This window comes from Mytilus edulis, chromosome 8 (assembly GCF_963676685.1).
Source record: "Mytilus edulis chromosome 8, xbMytEdul2.2, whole genome shotgun sequence".
Lineage (NCBI taxonomy): Eukaryota > Metazoa > Mollusca > Bivalvia > Mytilida > Mytilidae > Mytilus > Mytilus edulis.
The window spans coordinates 72,269,050-72,290,052 of NC_092351.1; the positions used below are offsets into that span (position 1 = coordinate 72,269,050).

General features: G+C 33.0%; 1 protein-coding gene and 1 long non-coding RNA gene across 2 annotated transcripts in view; one reads left to right on the top strand and one right to left on the bottom strand.

Moving 5' to 3' along the window:
• Nucleotides 1–2,953: 2,953 nt before the first annotated feature.
• The window catches only part of LOC139486211 (BTB/POZ domain-containing protein 6-like), a 36,041-nt gene continuing 17,991 nt past the window's right edge, over nucleotides 2,954–21,003 (top strand). The window contains exons 1-2 of the mRNA XM_071271005.1: nucleotides 2,954–3,025; nucleotides 6,284–6,537. Of these exons, the coding sequence (XP_071127106.1) occupies nucleotides 6,284–6,537 (254 nt within the window). The 5' untranslated portion in view covers nucleotides 2,954–3,025. The remainder of the gene's footprint in view (nucleotides 3,026–6,283; nucleotides 6,538–21,003) is intronic.
• LOC139486220 (uncharacterized) lies at nucleotides 9,604–11,898 on the bottom strand. The gene is made up of 3 exons (XR_011655512.1): nucleotides 11,793–11,898; nucleotides 10,347–10,434; nucleotides 9,604–9,716 (listed from the first exon to the last, which is right to left on the bottom strand). It is a non-coding gene; the product is annotated as an uncharacterized lncRNA (long non-coding RNA).

The window sequence follows — 21,003 nt, forward strand, 5'->3', positions numbered from 1 at the left end:
AAAGTCTTTGAATACGCTACGGGCGTATCATGAACTCATGGCACAGCTGTTTATTCCTTTAAATATTATTTTGTACATGATCAATTAGGCAGCTGTTTTACATTTGTCATTTTGGCCCTTAAATAGCCTACTATGATTGATAGGCTTTTCTCATTGTTGAAGGCCGTACAGTGACATTTATAATTAAATTTCTGTGTCATTTTGGTTTCTTGAAAAAGAGTTTTCTTATTGGCAACGTGCACCATACCATATCTACGTTTTGGTATTTTCTCTGTTTTCCAGATACAAACTAAATGATACATTTTTAGTTTTGTAAGTTAAGGGAGCTGTTGATTAAAGGTCCATTTTAATCTCTCTTGTGTTTATGCATCACTCCTAAGAAGCCATTTAGGAATCGAACACATCAGATCTTAGTTTGATAACACATGTTACCTATTGAAGACCGTTTCCTCACCTCTATGATTTTGTTTTATGTTGCTAGGTTGCTGTTACATTTAAGAATGCGGCAACAAATCCTTTTATTCATTTCACGGTTGTTGTTCATTATTTTTGACAGAATAATAACATTAGATGTATGTTTCATTAAAATACGTTATTCTGATTGGCTTCACTGCAATCTCGCGTTATTCCTTAAGAAACTGCATTACACAATAAAATTTACCACTCATGATGACACGAGGTCCAAAAATAAAGTGCACAGGTAGATTAGATAAAAACTTGATAAAAATCGTGCTTTCATGATCCTAGCTAAAAAAATGTAATTTTAAGTATTAACTTCTTAGGGTTGTAAAAGCGTTGACCGCGTTCACATTTTTAGAATGAAGAGCTTCATACAAAATGTACTTCGATCAACGCTTTTACACCAAATGAAGTTACAAAAAGAAGCATTCAATTCTTAAATGCAAATGATACACTGTTTTCATTCGTCACAACTTTGCAGATTCCGTACTTAGCGAATTCAGATTGACACTGTGTGTAGACTTTTGATTTGCTGATTGATTTCTGTAATATTTACGTTAGTTGGCAAATGTTACATGCTGCATGTTTAGAATTATAATTATCTACGGCAATGCTATATTCACATGCAATGATGAATCCTGTTTGCTTCATATAATTTGTGGTATTTGTGCATAATTTAACTAGAGTCGTGAGGTATACAGTACCATGATTACATAGGCGGAACAAGGGGGAGGGGGGGGGGGGGGGTCGCTGGGGGGCTCGGGCCCCCCTTTGTGGGAAAAATTTGGTGGATGATATAGGGAATCACTGCAGCATGACTTGATCCGGCCCCCCTTAGGTCAGTCAGTGCCCCCTCCCCTCATATGAAAAGTTCTGGATCCGCCACTGATGAATATCAAACCATAAAAAAAAAATAGAACACCGAAAACTTGGACCGAAATATAATCGTGCAAAACATACGAAAACAAATAATCCTTTACACGAAGGTTGTTTAAACGTGTGAAAACAATAAGATATATGAAACTAAAATGATAAGAATATAATATTCATTTAGAGATTTGTTTCCAATTAAAATGAAAAGAAGGTTTTTGGATGAGGCCACGGCATATATGAATAATTGAATATGCAAATAGGAAAAAAACTACCACATCATTATATTAAAGATAGAAGTGTTGACGGGATTTTATGCGAATATTAAGAATAAACAAGTTTTCAACATACATCGACATGTTCTTTGCCTCATTAGAAAGGTTTTGGAACAAAAAGAAGTCACGTGAGGCAAGGACCTGAATATGTTGATGTATAGAGGTCAAAACGTTCTGTAACTACAGAACTTTTTGAACTCTCCTTGCCTCACGTGACTTCGTTTTGTTCCAAAACATTTACATTGGATAACATTCGTGTTTACAAAATCCAATGCGAGGAATTATGAACAGATCAGTGCATGTTTGGTCACGAAATTGGTAGAGCATGGGCAGATCCAGCCATTATGAAAAAAAGGGAGGTTGCAACCCAGACAAAAAATGGGGTCCAACCATATGCCCATATTTAAATGCATTGAAAGTCCAAAAAGGGGGGGTTCCGACTCCCGGAACCTCTCTCTGGATCTGCCACTGAAGAACACAAATATCAATTGCAAAGAATAACTTATGCCGTGCCCGGTCAACGCCTTTAAAGATTTTTTTGTAAGTTGATGGTTAAGATAATAAATTATAATTCAAAAAAATATATATGCAAAATTAAGATTTCTATATTTAATGATATTATTTTCAAAATGTACTGGTACCGTACTGCAAGTTGTAAATGACTTGCACTAATAATAAAAAGCCTCCGATTACCAAATAATCACACATGTTTGATAAGATTGCATTATGTGCCCAACAAGACTGCACACAAGGTCGAAAATAGAAGTATAATTTTGGGCCATTTTTTACTCAAAGAAATGTAAAAAAAAATATTACTAATTCTCATTCATCCAAGGTCACTCCCAACTTTTTCCAAATCAAAAACATCATATATGTTTCATTATATTATACTAAAGGAAATATAACTTTTCGATATTTCAGTTGATATAGATAGAACTTCTAAACAAGTTATAATTGTATATTCACGATCTTGTAATTTTCTGATATTATAAAAAATCTAGTTATAATACCTACATTTTTGTATGTAAAGGTAGATGCCGGATTTTATAAAAGGAGCATGCATATCTTAAGATTTTGTTGACGGCTTTATCATTTGTTTATCAATTATTTATGAAAAGGGATATATAGTATACGCCTTATATATACATGTTATACGTTTACAAACTCTGAATATGTAACAGCTTTTGAAGGTTCTGTATATGTAATCTGTCGTCGTCGATTAAATAATGTTATTTTTTTCATTTATTAGATTGTGTATTTTAGCTTGTTTATTTTGTTCTCAGTTTTAAATAATGGACTTTATATTTCCTATAAATATAGCAACTATTTATAGTCACACATTTGATTCAGACACGTGACATCTCCTATATCTTACTTCCTGTTTGAATAATTATCATAGTTACCTTGTTTTCTTTTTATAGGTGAGTAAATAAATAACATTTAACTTCAAGTGTTTACTTCCAAAAAATGTACTCGATGTCCCCGCATGCCAACCAATGCAATATGGCCTGTAAACATATATGTGCATGTTCCTCCTAACAGAAGTTCCACTGGAGACTTTGTCATAAATAATGTTATAATAACTGTTCCTGTTGGAACATATATTCTATACCATTTATTCCGTTAGGGAAATTTACTGTAATATTTATTCCACTGGAACTCTTATTCCAGAATATTGTTTCCATTTGGAACTAATACTATGAAGGAACTTCTATTCCGTGACAGGCCGACATGCATGGCTAAAAAAAGAACATGGGGTAAAATGTCTTATATCGCTAGTTCTGAAACAAAAGCACTAAGAGCAAGTCTGACTGGGATTAATGTTAATCAGGTTAAGATCTATCCGCCCCTGAATTTTTAGACGACTCCGACAACTCATTGTTGAGGGGGGGCAAGGGGGTCCCAATAACAGCAAAACAGCAAATTGATTTGGCTCATAACAGATAACAAGGAATTAAAATCGACAAAAACAGATAACAGTAAATGAAATATTAAAATAATTCGGTCTTTGACAAATCAGTATTTCTTATTACGATATAATCCTTTGTAATGCATTCCATTTTTTATGACTATGTTTTTAGTATTAATTTATGTATCTAGAATGTGTTTAAATTACTACTCAATATATTATAATATTTTTTATACGCTCGTTTACGGAACGTATTATGGTATACTGTTGTCCGTCTGTTGTCAACATGTCGGACATTAACTCAAAAACTCTTTAACCATTTGCATTAAACTTTGAGGAATTGTTTATATCTATTGACGTGAGCTCCCTTTTTTTTTTTTTTAGATTTTAAGTTTCTGGGTAATGGGTTTTTTATTCAATAAAATTGGTGGTTTTTTTTTTCAGTTTTCTGATAATATCTCAAAAATGCTTTCACAAAGCAAGGAATTTTGGTGAATTGTTTAAATCTATTAACATGAGGTAACTTTCAATTTTTATAAATTTTAGATTTTACGTTTCCGAGTTAACAGGTTTTATTAATTAAAAAGGTGTGATTTTCCAGTTTTCAGACATTAACACAAAAATGTTTTCAGCAGTTCTCATGAAACGTTGGTGTATTGTTTATATATATTGACTGAAGCTCCCTTTGTTGCTAATAAAAAAAGTGACCTAAAAGAGTTTGAATATTCTGACTTTTTCTAAATGACCATTTAATGAGGTGTGTGAATTTTTTTTAATAAAACTATGAGGCAAAGTGGTATATAGGGTAGAAAAATCAAAAGCACCAATTATAAGCATGCAATTTATCAAGTACTTTGAACGAATTTTGACACTCTAAAAGCAATTTATTCCACTATTTTCAAAGGCCTTATTTGAACAATTTTTTTATCAGCTGAGGTTTTTGATTGTACCAAGTGTACTAGTAAGTAGAATACATAGTTTAGTAGGGAAACAACGGCTTGAAACGAAATAAATCTTTGTTTGTAATGAGTTATGTGCAGCTTCGGACCCAAGAACATGGTTGGAACTTTCATTGTACAATGCATTTGGTTCTGCTTTGAAAAGAATTACAGAGCTGAGTCTATGTACCATATTATATAAAAGGTTAAGTGGTTGTTAGGACCTAGTCATTAATTGAGATCCTTGTCAGATATTCCTGGCCATATGTTTTCCTTTTTGTCATATTAAGAATTGTTTTAATTTAATATGTTCGTACGGAAAACAAGGAACATTATTCTCATACAAAAAATTAAGATAATTCTAAATACACATTCATAAAAAAAAAAATGGAATTTATTACAAAGGATAATCATAAGATATACTTGAATTGTCCTGGACCTCACTTCTGTGATGGGTATATGTTAATGGCATCCTTCTCTGAATACGGGACAAACATATTAGTAGTGGTAGACCCCAATGGCCAAAGTTCTTCAATTTATACCGAATATTGATTGTCAAAAAAAATGCTAACATTCCAATTTTCAATAACAGTTAACAGCAAATACATTATCACAATAACAGATAACAAAAAAACTAAAAGCCCAATAACAGCTAACAAAGAATAAGACAATAACAGCTTACAGCAAATATATTTTCAAAATAACAGATAACAAAGAATTAAATTGCCCCATAACAGCATAACAGTTAAACCCCTTGCCCCCCCCCTCATTGTTAGATTGCTGCCCCTGGACGTATTTTTTTAGGAAATTTTGCAGTTTTTGGTTATTATCCTGAATATTATTATAGATATTGATAAACAGTAAACATGTAAACAGCAATAATGTTCAGCAAAGTAAGATCTACCAAAATTGTCAGTCGATCCCTTTAGGAGTTATTGCCCTTTATAGTCAATTTTTAACCTTTTTTGTAATTTTTTATCTTTTACCAAAATCTTCTTCACTGAAATTACAGTGACAAATTTAATCATACTTGGCCAATATCATTATTAGAGTATCTAGTTTAAAAATGTGTCCGATAGTCCCGCTGACCGACATTGTTATAAAGACCAAAGGAATAAAAAAAAAAACAGTTTTTTTGTTAATATCTCTGAAACTAATTATATATAAAGCATTTAGAGCAAATTTGACATAGGAAAAAATGTTGATGAGAATTAGACTTATATGCCCTGAAATTTTCAGACGATTCCGACAACCCATTGCTGGGTAGTTATTTTACAGAAATTTCGTAGTTTTTTGTTACTATCTGAGATATCATTATGACATCTTATATCTAATACTATTAATTATGATTTTACATGATTTCCAACGCATTAGTAAATACAGGTGAGCGACACAGCCTCTTGAGAGCCCCTAGTTATAATACAGAACATATAAACAAGTTATTGACATTGCTCGTATGTTTATGGTAAACATGGTAAAATCCGTATTCAGTGGCGGATACAGAACGTTTCATAAGGGGGGGGGGGGGGGTGCTGACTGACCTAATGGGTTGCCCGTTCCAGTCATGCTTCAGTGATTCCCTATATAATCAACCAAAATTTTAAGTTCCCACAAAAAGGGGGCGGGCCCCGTAGCCACCCCCCCCCCTTTGGGTCCGCCTATGGTATTTTGAAGAAACACATCTCGCTGTCTACCAACATAATCTAAACAAAGAACTTACAACTGTAAATCATAATTGCTTAAAGAATTATAAAAAAATACATATACAACCATGCATGTATTTATCGTGTATGTGCAATTCCGTTTGATTTGTTTAAATTATTCAATTTAAGATGACCATGGAAACTCAAACTGATTGGCAGATTGGAAAATCACTGTTGGATCGTATGAAATATATGTTGGACAATCAGCTGATGTGTGACGTCACATTCCATGTTGGATCAGACAGGTCACCAATCAAAGCCCATAAGTACATGCTGGCGAGTGCGAGCCCGGTATTCTACAGCATGTTTGAAGGACCATTATCAGAAAAGGGTGATGTTGATATTGCAGATATTATTCCAGAGTATTTTAGTATGATGTTACAGTAAGTTTATACAGTAGTTTTAACATGTTAAAAATGTTAGATATATTTATCCATGAATAAAGCATAAAATGGTCAAGCTGTATCTTGTTTGTAATAAACAATCTTATTAGTTATCATTGGCTTGTGGTTCAACATATTCCAAAGTATGTATTCTAAAGAAATTTATCCTGTTGAACTAACTTTAAATAAAGGTAATACTGACAATGACCACTGCCCTTTCCTCGATTTTGATATCTTTATCACTAACGGAATTTCCATAGCTTAATTAATACTAAAATTTATGATAAAAGAGATAATTTTTTATATTTCCTATCGTTAATTATCCATTTTTAGATGGTGACGTTCCTTGTCACCATCTTGCGGTGTTTATATATCTCAACTTGTACGATTCGCTCGTGTATGTAACAATGTCTTAGATTTCAACGAGAGAAATGTATGTATGACTGAAAAATTATTACACCAGGGGTGTTTTATTTGCAAAAGTAGCAAAAGGGATTGGACACAAGTTATAACAACATTAGAGACTTGTGTCCAATCCCTTTTGCTACTTTTGCAAATAAAATATGTTTAAACTATGCGCACGAGTTTAAATTTCTGTACCTACTGGATGTTTAAATCAAGATGAATGCATCAAACAGAAAAAAAATCCATCAAATTAGGCGTCAATGGATTACAATATTTGAACATTAAATCAAAGTGACACCTCATGCGCATGGTTCGACATCCCAAAATAAAATGGTGAAGTAACTCATTTATCATAATAAACAAAATATGATTATTGTTTATGGTGCACGCATTCGCTATATGCTTTCAAACCCAGAAACCTGTATACATTTGCATGCTTTCTTTGAACTGGTTGGTGAATTAGGTTTTTGCAAATGAATAATGATCAGAAGAGAATAACCTTGATACATCCTTTTAAAAAAAAAAGTCCTATTTTTAATCTAACCATTGTTTACATCCCGATACATTGTAATAGTAACCATTTTTATCCTTAATTTTATACGACCGCAAAATTTTTTTTTTGGCGTCGTACATTGGTATGATGTCGTCGTCGTCATCGCCGTCAGCATCGTTGTCGTTGTCAGTGTATGTGTCGGCGTACAGACAACAAATTTAGTTAAGAAAGCCGTGGTGTAGTGGTTAGTACATCGGACTACTAACACAGAGGTTCCTAGTTCGATTCCCATTTCGGGATGAAAATTTCAGGGACTGAATTTTCGGCTGTCCCTTGACACCATTTGCGAGTATGGTCTTTGATAGTCCGTCGGAAGGAGACGATAAATAAACACTGTGCGGGACAAATTTGCCATTCCGGTATCGGCAAATCTGACTTTGTCGGTTTACAAGATATCAAAAAAAAAAATTTGCCCAGTGATAGATTATTGAAAAATTAAAAAAATGCCATATGTCCCAACTTGTCACTGTTGTCACTCTTGTCACTGCAGCTGATTAAAAGTACATTTCCCATGGGAAATTTGATAATTCCCATGGGAATATTAGAATTTCCCATGGGAACATTGGAAGTTCCCATGGGAAAAATTACTTTTCCCATGGGAAGTTTAGAGTTCCCATAGGAACTTTAAAGTTCCCATGGGAATTAATTCTTCCTATGGGAACAAATTTTCTTCCCATGGGAACAATTTTTCTTCCCATGGGAACAATATTTCTTCCCATGGGAACAAATCTTCTTCCCATGGGAACAATTTTTCTTCCCATGGGAACAATTTTTTTCACATAGGAACAATTTTTCTTCCCATGGGAACATACTATATTACAATACAAACATTATTTTCCATTTGAATTTTTTTCTTCAGAAAAATTACAATTTGTTGCAAATACTGGATATATGAGAATAAAAGAGAATATACTTCTGCCTTAGCTGGATGGAAAGCTGTAGGGCATAACACATTTTTGGAACCTTGTAAAACATCTCAGAAAAGCAGATTTGTCTCCGGGACAAGTTTGCAATTCAGCTGAGTGCAAAAGTTGTTCACCTTAATTTTTGGAGTTAAGTCAAAATGAAGTTGATAACTTGGTTGGTATTGGTTCCCTGATATTTGACCTAAAATTGTTTGGCTCTAGCACCACTGTTGAAAAAGTCCTTAGAGGAATAGTTGTTTTCCTCAAGGGAAATCAAATTTCCCTAAAGGAAAAAGATTTTTCCTCAAAGGGAAATTGTTTTTTCCTCAAGGGAAATTGTTTTTTCAAGGGAAAAAGATTTCCTTCAAGACAACAAATTTCCTCTAATGAAATCATTGTTCTTCAAATTTCCTCTAAAGAAATTTCTGAACATCAAATTTCCCTTATTTGTTCTTGTTAAACATTTCTTCGCTATACCATCATGACCATGTATACAAACAGTATGAATATAATTATTACAAGACTGTATAGTTGATGCAAATGATATTCAAAACTTTCATAAATGTTTGACTCAACATTTTAATGACATTGAAAATTGATAAAGTCTGACTGTTTAGATATAGGTATTGTTCATACTTTTTATAAAATTTAACTATGATTTATAAAAAAAAATTGTAGCAAATGATTCTGTTTTCTTTGTAATTGTTTCAATGCAATACATTAATAAGCAACCAATTTGAATGTCATACCATTTGTGGTGTTCTAAAGAATTTGTTTATATATTTGCAGATTAAATAATAAAATATACACTTTTCGTGTTATTTTAAATTAAAATTTTCTTCTGTTTCAGCTTATGTACAGTTTTCAATCCACTACGTAAGAATTCAGTGAATACATTATTCCATTCACTTAACATTTTCCTTCAATTCTAAGAGAAAACATTTTTGCAAATTGTTCTTCAATGATCTTCTTCCGTATATTTGATATGAGGGAGCGATGTAAATGAGTGGATAAAACTGGTGTTCCTTTTTTCAACAACAAAATAGTATTTGTTCTGCATCCTCCTTTCTTTCGAATAATATATATAATATGTTGTTGCTTTTATGCAATAGCGTTTTTGTGTATCTATGATAGAACTCCATTTTGTTTATTGGCATTATCATGTGATAATGATGAAATTTCCTGTTTCTTTTTTGCAGGAAAGCACACATTCCAGTTCAAATTAATCCAATTATGCACTTTGTAAATAAATTTCAACTTTAAGTTTCCTCTTCAGTAATGACCTATTGATCATGAAAACCAAGATGTCTGATCACCTATAAATACACAAAATAAACAAATAAAATGTTATAAATGGAGAGAGAAACAACAATAAATGTTTTTCATATGTATCTTTCTTTATTAAAATTCATTAAGTAAACTTGAACCTTGCGAAAAATAATTAGCTGCGATGTAGACTAGAAAGTATAAAACGCAAAATAAAGTAGTCGCGAAAAATTAGTTGATTTACATTAGTCCAGTCTGTGTTTGCAGGAAATTTACATCATAGGTTGCCATATTCCTATTGTGCCTGTCCAAAGTTCAGAGCCTGTAGTTTTTGTAAGTTTAGTCTGACACTAAAATTTAGTGGTTGTTGTTGTTGTTGTTTCATACCGATTATATTTATTTTTTGTAATTTATTTTGTAATAAACTAGGCAATTAGTTTTACAGTTTGGACATGTTGGATTGTTTCAATTTTTCATCTTTGGGTCTTTTATAGCTGCCTACTTTGACTATAGGGTATGGATTTTCTCATTATTGAAGGTCGTCACAGGCCTACAATTGCTTTCTTAAAGCCATGATAGTTTTCATATTTAATATACCACATCTTTTAATTTTTTATAGTAATCATGATTATCATCTTTCAAGTTCAACAACTTTAAAAAATAAATAGAAGTGGCCTTACCATTTAGGTTTAGTTTGCTTCTGCAAATTTTAAATTGCCTATCATTTCTGCTGTTTATAATTTCTCTGTATCTTCTATAGTTCTTGTCCTATACATAAAAGAGTAAAAGTTATTATTGAATGGCATCTTGCATCAATATTTTCTTTTGCTGTTTAATGTACATGATGTATATTAATGTGTGTTTAATGAGAAGAGTGCACACGCTGAAATGTCTCGCCTTCTTTTACTAATCATTGATAATATGTTGATAGTCCTAAGTATAAAACTTTATCACAACTGTCACATAAACTTAACATTAACCAAGATAAATAAATAAAGACTAATGAACCATGAGAATGAGGTCAATGTCAGATGAACCATGCCAGGCAGACATATACAGCTAACAAGGCTTCAATGCAACAATTATAGTTGACCTATTACTTATAGTTTTAGAAAAATAGACCAAATCACAAAAACACTGATCAATGAACCGTGAAAATGAGATCAAGGTCAAATAAAACCTGTGCCACTGACATATAAATCATAAAATATTTCTATACACCAAATACAGTTGACCTATGGCTTATAGTATTTAATAGATAAAGACAAAACTCAAAAACTTAATTTTGACCACTGAACCATGAAAATGAGATCAAGGTCAGATGACATCATCCCACTAGACATGTACACCTTACAATCATTTCATACAACAAATATAGTAGACCTATTGCATATAGTATGAGAAAAACAGACCAAAACACAAAAACTTAACTATAACCACTGAACCATGAAAATTGTCATAAATAGCATAGACAACTCTTAGTTTTGAGAACAACATGTGTTAATTGTGCAAGTATAATCATTGTCTATATTCATTTCAAAGTTAACTAAAATATTATAATGTTAAAATATTATAATATAAAGTAATTTTCCATATATTTTATTTCTAAGTTTTTTTTTGTTTTTTTTAATTGTATGTGATTGTATTTTGTAATTTACCTCTTGTTTCACATGTCAATGTGACGGAGTGTTTTTCAAATAAAGCATATTGTATTGTATTGTATTGTATTGAATGGGGACATGTAGTTGGACCCCCCCCCCCCCCATTTGTCTTTGGTAAGGAACCCCTCCTCGGGTTGTGGGATTTTCTCGTTGCATTGAAGACCCATTGGTGCCCTTTGGCTGCTATCTGCTCTTTGGTCTTTTGATACATTCCCCATTTACATTTCGATTTTATATTAAGTTCTATTATAAATGTTAGACTTCTTGTTGATTTGGTTTCACATTTCGGCTTCGTCAGAGGAAAGCGTTCCAGAAATAAAATAGCCTTGCAAGACGTCATAATTATTTGGACTAGATTTTCACTACCATCAACATTGTAAAGCTTGTCTCACTGTGAAAGAAATGAGTTTGGCGCGTTTACAAAAATATAATTGTCTGTGCTGACAGGGGAGTGTGTGTGCATACCATTATTTAAATTTTCTAAACCTTCTTTTTCAATATTTTGTGCATTTCTTGGTAATATACTGTTAGACCTCGAGTGCTGCTTTACAAAAACGATCAACTTACAAATAATGTAGGGGAAGGAAACTAGCTAAAAAGACCAAAAATAAGCCACAACTAATGGGGTCTCATTGGGGGTTCTGTTCACGGATCTCGCTTTATAGTTACTATTTTTTTTTAGATTCCCGCATCCCGCTTACACTATGTAAGTAAACAATACTAATAAATTTTGTAATTTCCTATGTGCGGCTAAACTTCATTTCCAGTTTTCACGGCACAATAATTTGACTATTAGTGACACTAAGTACTGTGGTATTTTCACGGTACTTTACCAATAAGGCCATATATTTCGGTGTGTAGAAATACCGCAAAGGAATTCTTAATGGCGCTGACTAAGAAAGTTTTTGCATTAAGGACACTAAAACGATGTTTTAAGATCACAGAGAATATGGATATATAGGAGGATATGATTAAATACCTCATATCTGTAAAGTTAGGTATCAATAGATATTTAGACAATATACGTATAGTGTCTTGAAATATGAAATTTATTTGTATGAGGCTTAGAAACGGGAAAATGCGAGGTTCTACCGAGCATTTTCCCGTTTCGTGCCGAATACAAATAAATTTCATATTTCAAGACACTTTACGTATATTGTTTTTATACTGAAATCGAAAAAAAATAATGAAAAATGAAAAAAACATGTAACATAAATTGTTAAAAAATGTGTTTGGAATTTCCCTCTTGAGGTACCATTTTGGGGTATTTCCCTATGAGCGTAGTTGGACCCCCCCCCTTTTTTCCTGGGTCACAGGGACCACCCAACCCCCATCCCCTTTTAAAACTGCTTGATCCGCCGGAACAGCGTATTATATTATAGATGGTCAGATAATTTAGTTATTTAAAACAAGCCATCCTTACTCCCGGAATGACAAATGTAAAACAATTGAAATAATAATGCCCCCCCATATTAACGGCCTAATTTATGTTAAAAAAATGAAAGAAAATCAAATAATTTCTGTAATACATCAAAAAAAGAAAATCACTGAATAACAGGCTCCTGACTTGGAACAGTTGACATATACATGCAGAATATGGCGGGGTTAAACATGTTCTCTTGCCGACGAAAAAATTAAAAAAAACCCGGCAAAATAGCAAAACTCTATAATATTAAACGCTATTTTGATGAAGCCTTTATATTTAGTCAAAGATTTCTTAAAAAATATAAATCAATTCTAGCCGTAGAATTTATAAATCAATTTTAGCAGTAGGATTTATAAATCAATTCTATAGCCGTAGAATTTATAAATCAATTCTAGCCGTAGAATTTATAAATCAATTCTAGCCGTAGAATTTGTAATCAATTCTAACCGCAGAACTGTTCTAGAAGTAGAACTGACCAAAGATTTGGTCAGTTCTAGGTAGAACTGTCAGGATCAGTTCTAGGGTAGAACTGTCAGGATCAGTTCTAGGTAGAACTGTCCAAATCAGTTCTAGCTAGAACTGACCAAGTCAGTTCTAGCTAGAACAGTTCTAACCTAGAACTGACTAAAAGGTGTCAGGCTGACAGTTCTACGTACTGTCCTAGAACAGTTCTCCTGACAGATTCTGACAGATTTAATGAGAGGTTAGAACTGATCTCCACTGTAAGTATAATAATTTAAAGTGTTACCCTAGTCCGTGCGTAAGTTCGTATACGTACGTCCCAACAACTAGTTTCAGTTCCCTAATTTTATTTTGCCTCAACCAAATTTTATGAAACGTAATACAATAAAACACAGATCAAGTGCGAATTTGTGTTGTGTCACTTTATCCGTTCTGGGGTAATGACTATCCATAACGTTATATGCAAGCCGGGGCATTATCTGTGTCCAATGACACGTTTCCCATTTATCTATTATGAACAAAAAGGGGAAGACAGCAAAGGATGCCGAGAATTCTAGATGATGCAGTCGCTGACAAGGCGACCACTGTGTGTGTAGTACAAATTTTAATCACAAAAATACTGTACTCAAAGGAAAAATTCAAAACGGAAAATCCCTAATCAAATGGCAAAATTAAAAGTATGAGTTATACTTAAGCTTGCAGGAATTAAACAAAGAGGACCCCAATGGTTATGTGAGTTTTAGTGCTCTTTTCTTCAAAATGAGATTTGTTACTGGATTATTATTGATGTTTGATAGCATTATATATACATTTTGCCATCTCTTTTTCCTTGCTTGCTTACAAATTATAAGCCTACTGTTTGTGTCATATATGTGTATATGTATGCAATCAGTATTTTCTATAGATGTGATACCAAGTAGTTGAAGGTTCAAGATATTTCTGTTTGGTGTATCCATGGCAACAAACTGCTTGTTTTTATTAATAATATTGCAAAAAGGGGGTAAAGTTGTCACATATTTTCCCAAAATTTGGCCCAAAAAAAGAATTCCAATCCCCTGGAAAATACCTTTTTTGAAACTGTTATCTATCACGAATTCAAAATGAAATAAAAATCATTTGTCTTTCGTGTTATTTTCTTTTAAAACTGTGTCAAAAAGCAAAAGAAAAAAGTTGGTTAACATTCGTCCGTACGGTGACACATAGTTGTTAATTTTTGAGTCATAGGTGTTGGCAATAATACTACACTTCTTTTATACTGCCAAAGAATCGGTACATATGGAAAGTATGGACAGTCAAACTAAAAATGTCCCTTAAACAGGTAAAATATTATATTCATGTTCTTAAAAACTAACTTTGAAGGCTAAATTAGTCATCAGCTGTCTTATAATGATATTTTTATGCACAATTACCTTCATATTTGAAAGATCCCTTGGGCCAAAATGTAGGATCTACTTCCGAAACACTCAGATCATCAAAGGTTTTATTGGGTATCGTGTTGCTAAGTTTTTAGTTTTCTATGTTGTGTTATGTAGACTTCTGTTTGTTTTCTCGTCGGCTGTCGTTTTTTGCCATGGCTGTGTTGATTTGTTTTTGACTTATGAGTTTGAATGTTCCGTTTGTATCTTTGTTATCTCTATTGGAATATTACAACTCCTTGCAAAATAACAGACGCGTACTGTACATGGAGGAATTGTGTACAGTTTAAAATGAATAGTGACAATATATTTTTGCAGAAGCAAAGTCATGAGAGTTAATCAAAGCTGCACACATTTTAAAGGGAATCGTGTAGCAGTCATGTATACTCGTGTATGACCAAGAAGAGATCAAAGAGTTGTCGAAATTGGTCGCGTAGAGATCGGGTATTGGTCGAGTTAGTGTGGGATGAAAAAAATATAGAAGTCGCAGTGATCATGAAGTGATCGGGCATTGGTCGAATTGAGTTGGACCACAAATTTATAGGTTGTCGTTGATCGGAAAATGATCGGATATTAGTCCAGCAAACTCGGTCTCTATACGATCCTTTCCCGATTAATTCGATCCCTACTCGACTAATTCTCGATCTCTTCTCGAGTGTCTGTCTTCTCGATCCTTAATCGAATGTTTTTGACATCTCAAAAATCTCTCGGATAGAAAGTCAGATTGATGACGAGCAAGGTAGACTATCCCGAGCATTCTTGTCGATTGAGTCAGACCAGTCTCCCGATCGCTTAATTTGTCTTGATCGAGATTGGTCAAGCTTGTCTGATCGGCAGTGTGAATCTAGCTTAACGGGTGAAAAATAATTGTTAGGGTTTTGACGAATTGCATGTATGCATTCAACTAACACTTTTGCTTTATACATAAATAAAGAAATTGCTAACGCCTGGGATTTTTCCCTAATCAATATTGATTTTTCTACATGTAGCATACTTTATGGTGGCTCTTCACTGAGATTTAATTGAAAAAAATCCGTATTCATATGCAAAGTGCTCGTTTAACGGATACGTTGACGTACCCGTTAGTTATCGGGTTTAACGGAACATTTAACGGAGACGTTAACGGGTGCGTTAATTAACGGAGGCTTTGTGAATACGAAATTAAATTAGCGGAAATTTAACGGAAACGTTAACGGGTCCGTTAGCTTACGGATGCTTTGTGAATAAGCTCCCAGGTGGTAAGACATTGGCGTATTAAGGAATTAGAAAGGGAAAATGAACTTAATTAATAACATTTGATAAACATGATATATAAATAACCAATTTGAAGACATAAAAGTTTAAATTGAAAAAAGTTTGACCATTGTTACTTTACGTTGTCATGGTCGTGACGTGATGTTGTTGATGAAATACAATAAGGAGGCGGGGCTTATATGTCAGTTGGGGTCATTGACGTATAAAGCTAACGTTTATACGTATAGCTTTATCTGTACAGTAAAATAGCTGATTGCAGTATAATGTAATTTTGAAGTTAAATGACTTTTTAATCAACGCGTGCCACTCGGCACGTGACCAACGGCTTATTGCAAATTCACTAATCATCATGTTCAATCAACCTAATTCAATACACAATTGTCTTTTTATCGTTACTTATTGATTAATTAATGGTTGTTGTTGAATAAACCTAACGGTTTAGCGTGGTAAAATTTCAAGTTTATGAAAGAAAAATAAAAAAAAAAAAAATTTTGTGTTTTAAAACTTTGCCTTTGTTATATTTTGTTTATAAGGAAATTGCTATGCAAGCTTTTTTTTAAATTAAAGAACCCTATTTTGAGATACAAATTGAGACAAAAATGCTTTTGAGATTTCGTTTCCTTGTTAACAACACAAGAGTTTACATATGTTATCATTATACCTTGAATGAGTGACATATGCATGCAAAATCCGATTACAGAAGCAATATAGAAAAACTCCAAGAGGTAAAATTATATTACGTTTTAAAAAGAGACTATAAATCATAACTGTCTCCTATGAACAATAACTCTAAAACTGATGTCAATGCTTTTTTTTTAACAATTCATCTTTATTTCAACAATTGAAGATTAATACCATTTTATTTTATAATGTAATAAGCATCGTGATGTAAGAAATATAATTCACAATGTGCAGGCGCGAATCTAGAGCTTGAAGCGGAGGTTTGGGGGAGGGGGTACGTGATAAATGTTTAGAATACTAGAGAAGTTTTCTTGTTATATAAAACCATATGTTTTTCAATAAATGGCAAACTTTTGTTCATCCGGCATATGGTTACTCCAAATAAACTTTTGATTAGTTTAATTATTTGATTACAGATCGTATCTACCCGTTTTGCAATTGCTGTATAACCCTAAATGAGGCTAATAAAGATATGTATAATAAAATATAGAGGTAGCAGTCTTGGATTGTCTTAATTAAATCCTTTGATCCTCTACTTATCAAGTTACCCTCTGGCCAATGTAATTATGACTTGTGTATATTTAAAGAAGTTACTATGTAATTTGTTATGTCAGAAATTGCTTGATATTGGAATATGCGGGAATATGTATAATGCTATCGTGTCGTTATATAAGTCAGTAGAGTGCTGTGTTCGGGTAAATGGTCAATTAACGGACTGGTTCAATGTTCAATGCGGTCTAAAACAAGGTTGTTTGCTCTCACCATTACTTTTTAATGTGTATGTGAACGGTCTTGTTACGTATATATGTTCATTAAATGTTGGAATAAATATTGACGAGGAAAATGTGTCGATCCTACTTTACGCTGACGACCTTGTTTTGTTAGCTGGCTCGGAATCAGACTTACAAGTTTTGCTGGATGGGCTTCAGCTCTGGTGTGCAGAGAATAAGATGACAATAAATCATAACAAGTCAAACGTTGTTCATTTCCGACCAAATTCGACCCCAAGGACAATAAACAGTTTTAAATGTGGCGAACTTGACATAAATGTGGTGGGAAAATATACATACCTAGGTTTAGTGTTAACGGAGCATTTGGACTATCAAATAATGGCGAAACACGTAGCAGCATCCGCCAACCGTGCCTTGGGACTAGTGATATCTAAATATAAATCCTTTGGAGGACTACCGTTTGATTCTTTCACAAAATTGTATGACTCGATTGTTTGGAGTACAATCAGCTACGGAGCGGCAGTGTGGGGTGATAGAACATTTTCATGTATAAATTCAATACAAAATAAGGCAATTCGTTTTTATATGGGAGTCGGACGGTATACACCTAATGTAGCAGTGAATGGAGATTCAGCCTGGAAACCACCTTGTGTAAGGCAGTGGCGAACTGTTATAAATCAATGGAATCGTTTAAGGTATATGAACACTGATCGACTAAATAAAAGAATTCATAACTGGGCGGAACATAGTTTTAGGCGTTATAAAGCATGTAAAAATTCAAATTATAGACTTTATCAGCAGTTTGAATCGTGTAATATTAGTGACTGGTATAATGACACGAACATTCACAAAACTACGGTGTTAGCGAAAATAGAAGATAAACTTTTAACCGGTTTTAGAAATAAGTGGACGGAAGATCTACATAGAGTTTCTGCAAGACGTATGGATGGTGGTAGTAACAAATTAAGGACATATAGAACATTTAAAACCGAAATTAGTTGTGAACTTTATTTAAAAACACTATTATCTCCTGCTCAACGTAGAGCATATTCGCAATTCAGATGTGGGGTTGCACCCATACGAATCGAAACCGGGCGCTTCGAACGTTTACCAATGCATGAACGGACTTGCTTTATGTGTGAAACTAAAACTGAAACTGAGGAACATGTACTAATTGAATGTCCACTTTATGACGATTTAAGGAATGAACTTTATGAATACATAAACAGTGTAGATGAGAACTTTAACATGTTGACGAACCGTGAGAAACTGTCTTTTGTGTTGGGATGCCAAAACGTTAATATTATTTACAAATGTGCCAAAACCTGCAAATCTATTTTAGACAGAAGGAGACGTTTTTTATATCGATAAATTGTTTTAGACTGTTAAATTTTTGTAATTTGTTTTAGAAATTTTAATAAGTGCATGTACATAGTTTTATAAAGTCCTTTTATTGTTTGATGAAATTTTACTTTTTGTCTCTCAGGCCACACCAATTTAATTTCTTGTTCTACGGATTTTTGGACTCAAAAAATTGGGGCGAGCGAGCGATTTGAAAATTTTAATAAAAAAATATTTAATTTGCAAATTTTTGAGGCGAAGCTTAAAAAGTAAAGGCGAGCGATTATAATTTTTTTTTGTAAACATAAATTTGTAGGTTTTGACTATATTAAAACTTGATTTATCATAATTGTACCTTGACAATTCTTTAATTTATGGAGTATTTTTTCCCTGTTCAACAAGAAATAATTGAATAATTAAATCTGGTCTATGTATGTGTGACTGACAATGAGACCATTCTCCATCCAAGTCAAAATCAGGTTCAGAACAACCCCTTAATGTTATGATATCCCTTTTATGAGGAGTCAATATAAGTTATAATATGATTTTTTTTGTAAAACACTTTCAGTACAAAAGGGCTAATATTTTTCCAAAGAACTATAATATCTTTATGGTTTTAAATGGACAAAAAATGTCCAAAAATTCTTTAATATTCTGGACTTAAACCATGTTAACACATTTACTTGAACAGTTTAATATTATATTATTCAAAATAAGTGGACCCCTCTTTTTAGAAAAGTGGTTTAAAATATAATGTATTTCTCCTCTTTTTGAGTTAAAAAATCTAAGTGTTCAAAGGTAGTAGCACTATACAAATCCTTAGTATTTCTATTTTCTTTTCTACAACAGTAAACATGGTAAAATGACCCACCCCTTCAAGGCCCTTGTCTGAGGGAGGGCTGTTCCCAACCTGATAATAACAAACATAGGTCAAAGTACGGCCTTTTATACAGAGCTTTGATCCAGACCAAACAGCAAGCTATTAGGGACCACAACTTAGTATTGTACACAATTCGAACAAGAAAACCAACGATCCAATTTATATTTCCAAACGGGAAAATACCAATGAGCAACATCAACAAACGATAACTGCCGAACAACAGGTCTCTGAATCAATCAGGACAGGTGCACAAACCTGCAGCGGGAATGACCGTCAGCATACATTATAATTGCAGTTGAAGGCAAATACTTCAGAAGTTCTTTCTACTTTATTTTAACAACGCACATTTTTCGAGAGGGAATATAAGTCAGGGGGAAAGAAACGGACACCAATGTTTTGTTCTGTACAGGTATTTTCGGCAATCGCTGTTTTATTTATATCGGAGCACTCCTACTTGGAATAAATTGCTTTTAATGCTGAAACAAATATTATCACAGATATTTACAGTGTTGTTGGGAGCCTATATGTTTAAAATCGTCATATAAAGGTAAGACTGTGATTTTAAAACAAACGTTTCAGATCTTTTTATAATATTAACAAAAAAACGGTGCGGGAAATGGACATGATTACATTTCCGGATGCGGGAAGCGGGAATATAATAAAAATAAAAAAAATCTGTTTTGAAAAAAATAGGTGCGGGCGGGTCCGTCGAACAAGGAATCAAATTGGTGTGGCCTCATAATTCTTTTAAGAATGGCATTAATATATATTTATGTTTTATGATATATGTAAATATTGTATTGTGTATATTAATGGTGAGACGTTAATAAACTATCTATCTATCAATCTACTATGTATATATCTTTATTCTCATAAAGCAAATGCATTACATCGGTACAGAGATAACAAATGCAACAATAAATCTTTACAATATGTACAAAACAAGCGAGAGAGGTTACAAAAGTTACAAGCCAGGAGTACAAGCACGGGCCGACAAACACAAGTATTTATATTTTCTATAAAAAAAAAACAAAGCTTCTTCAGAACTGGTTTTCTTGTACTTGACATAACTTCAGAGAATTTAACTGTATTTTGCCGTTTTGTAAAATATGCAGTTAAAAACTCTTTTCGTTTTTGATTGAAAAATTTGCATTCAAATATAAAATGATATTCGTCACCTATTTGTCGATTGTTACATAGACTGCAAAAGCGGTTTTCTCTGATTACGTTTTGCCATCTTCCTGTTTCAATCGGCAACTTAGTATTAGTCGATTGAAATCGACAAAAAACAATAGCGTCTTTGAAGTCCAAAATATTAAAATATTCTTCAATTTCAAGTTTTTCTTAAAAAAATTGTAGTTTATACCTTTTGACGAATTTTGAATGAGGGAATTCCAGTTCTGAATATATTGATCTAGCAATCTCTGCTTTATGACAGTTTTTAACCATTCTTTATTAAGAAAATTTTGTGACTCCCATATGTTTG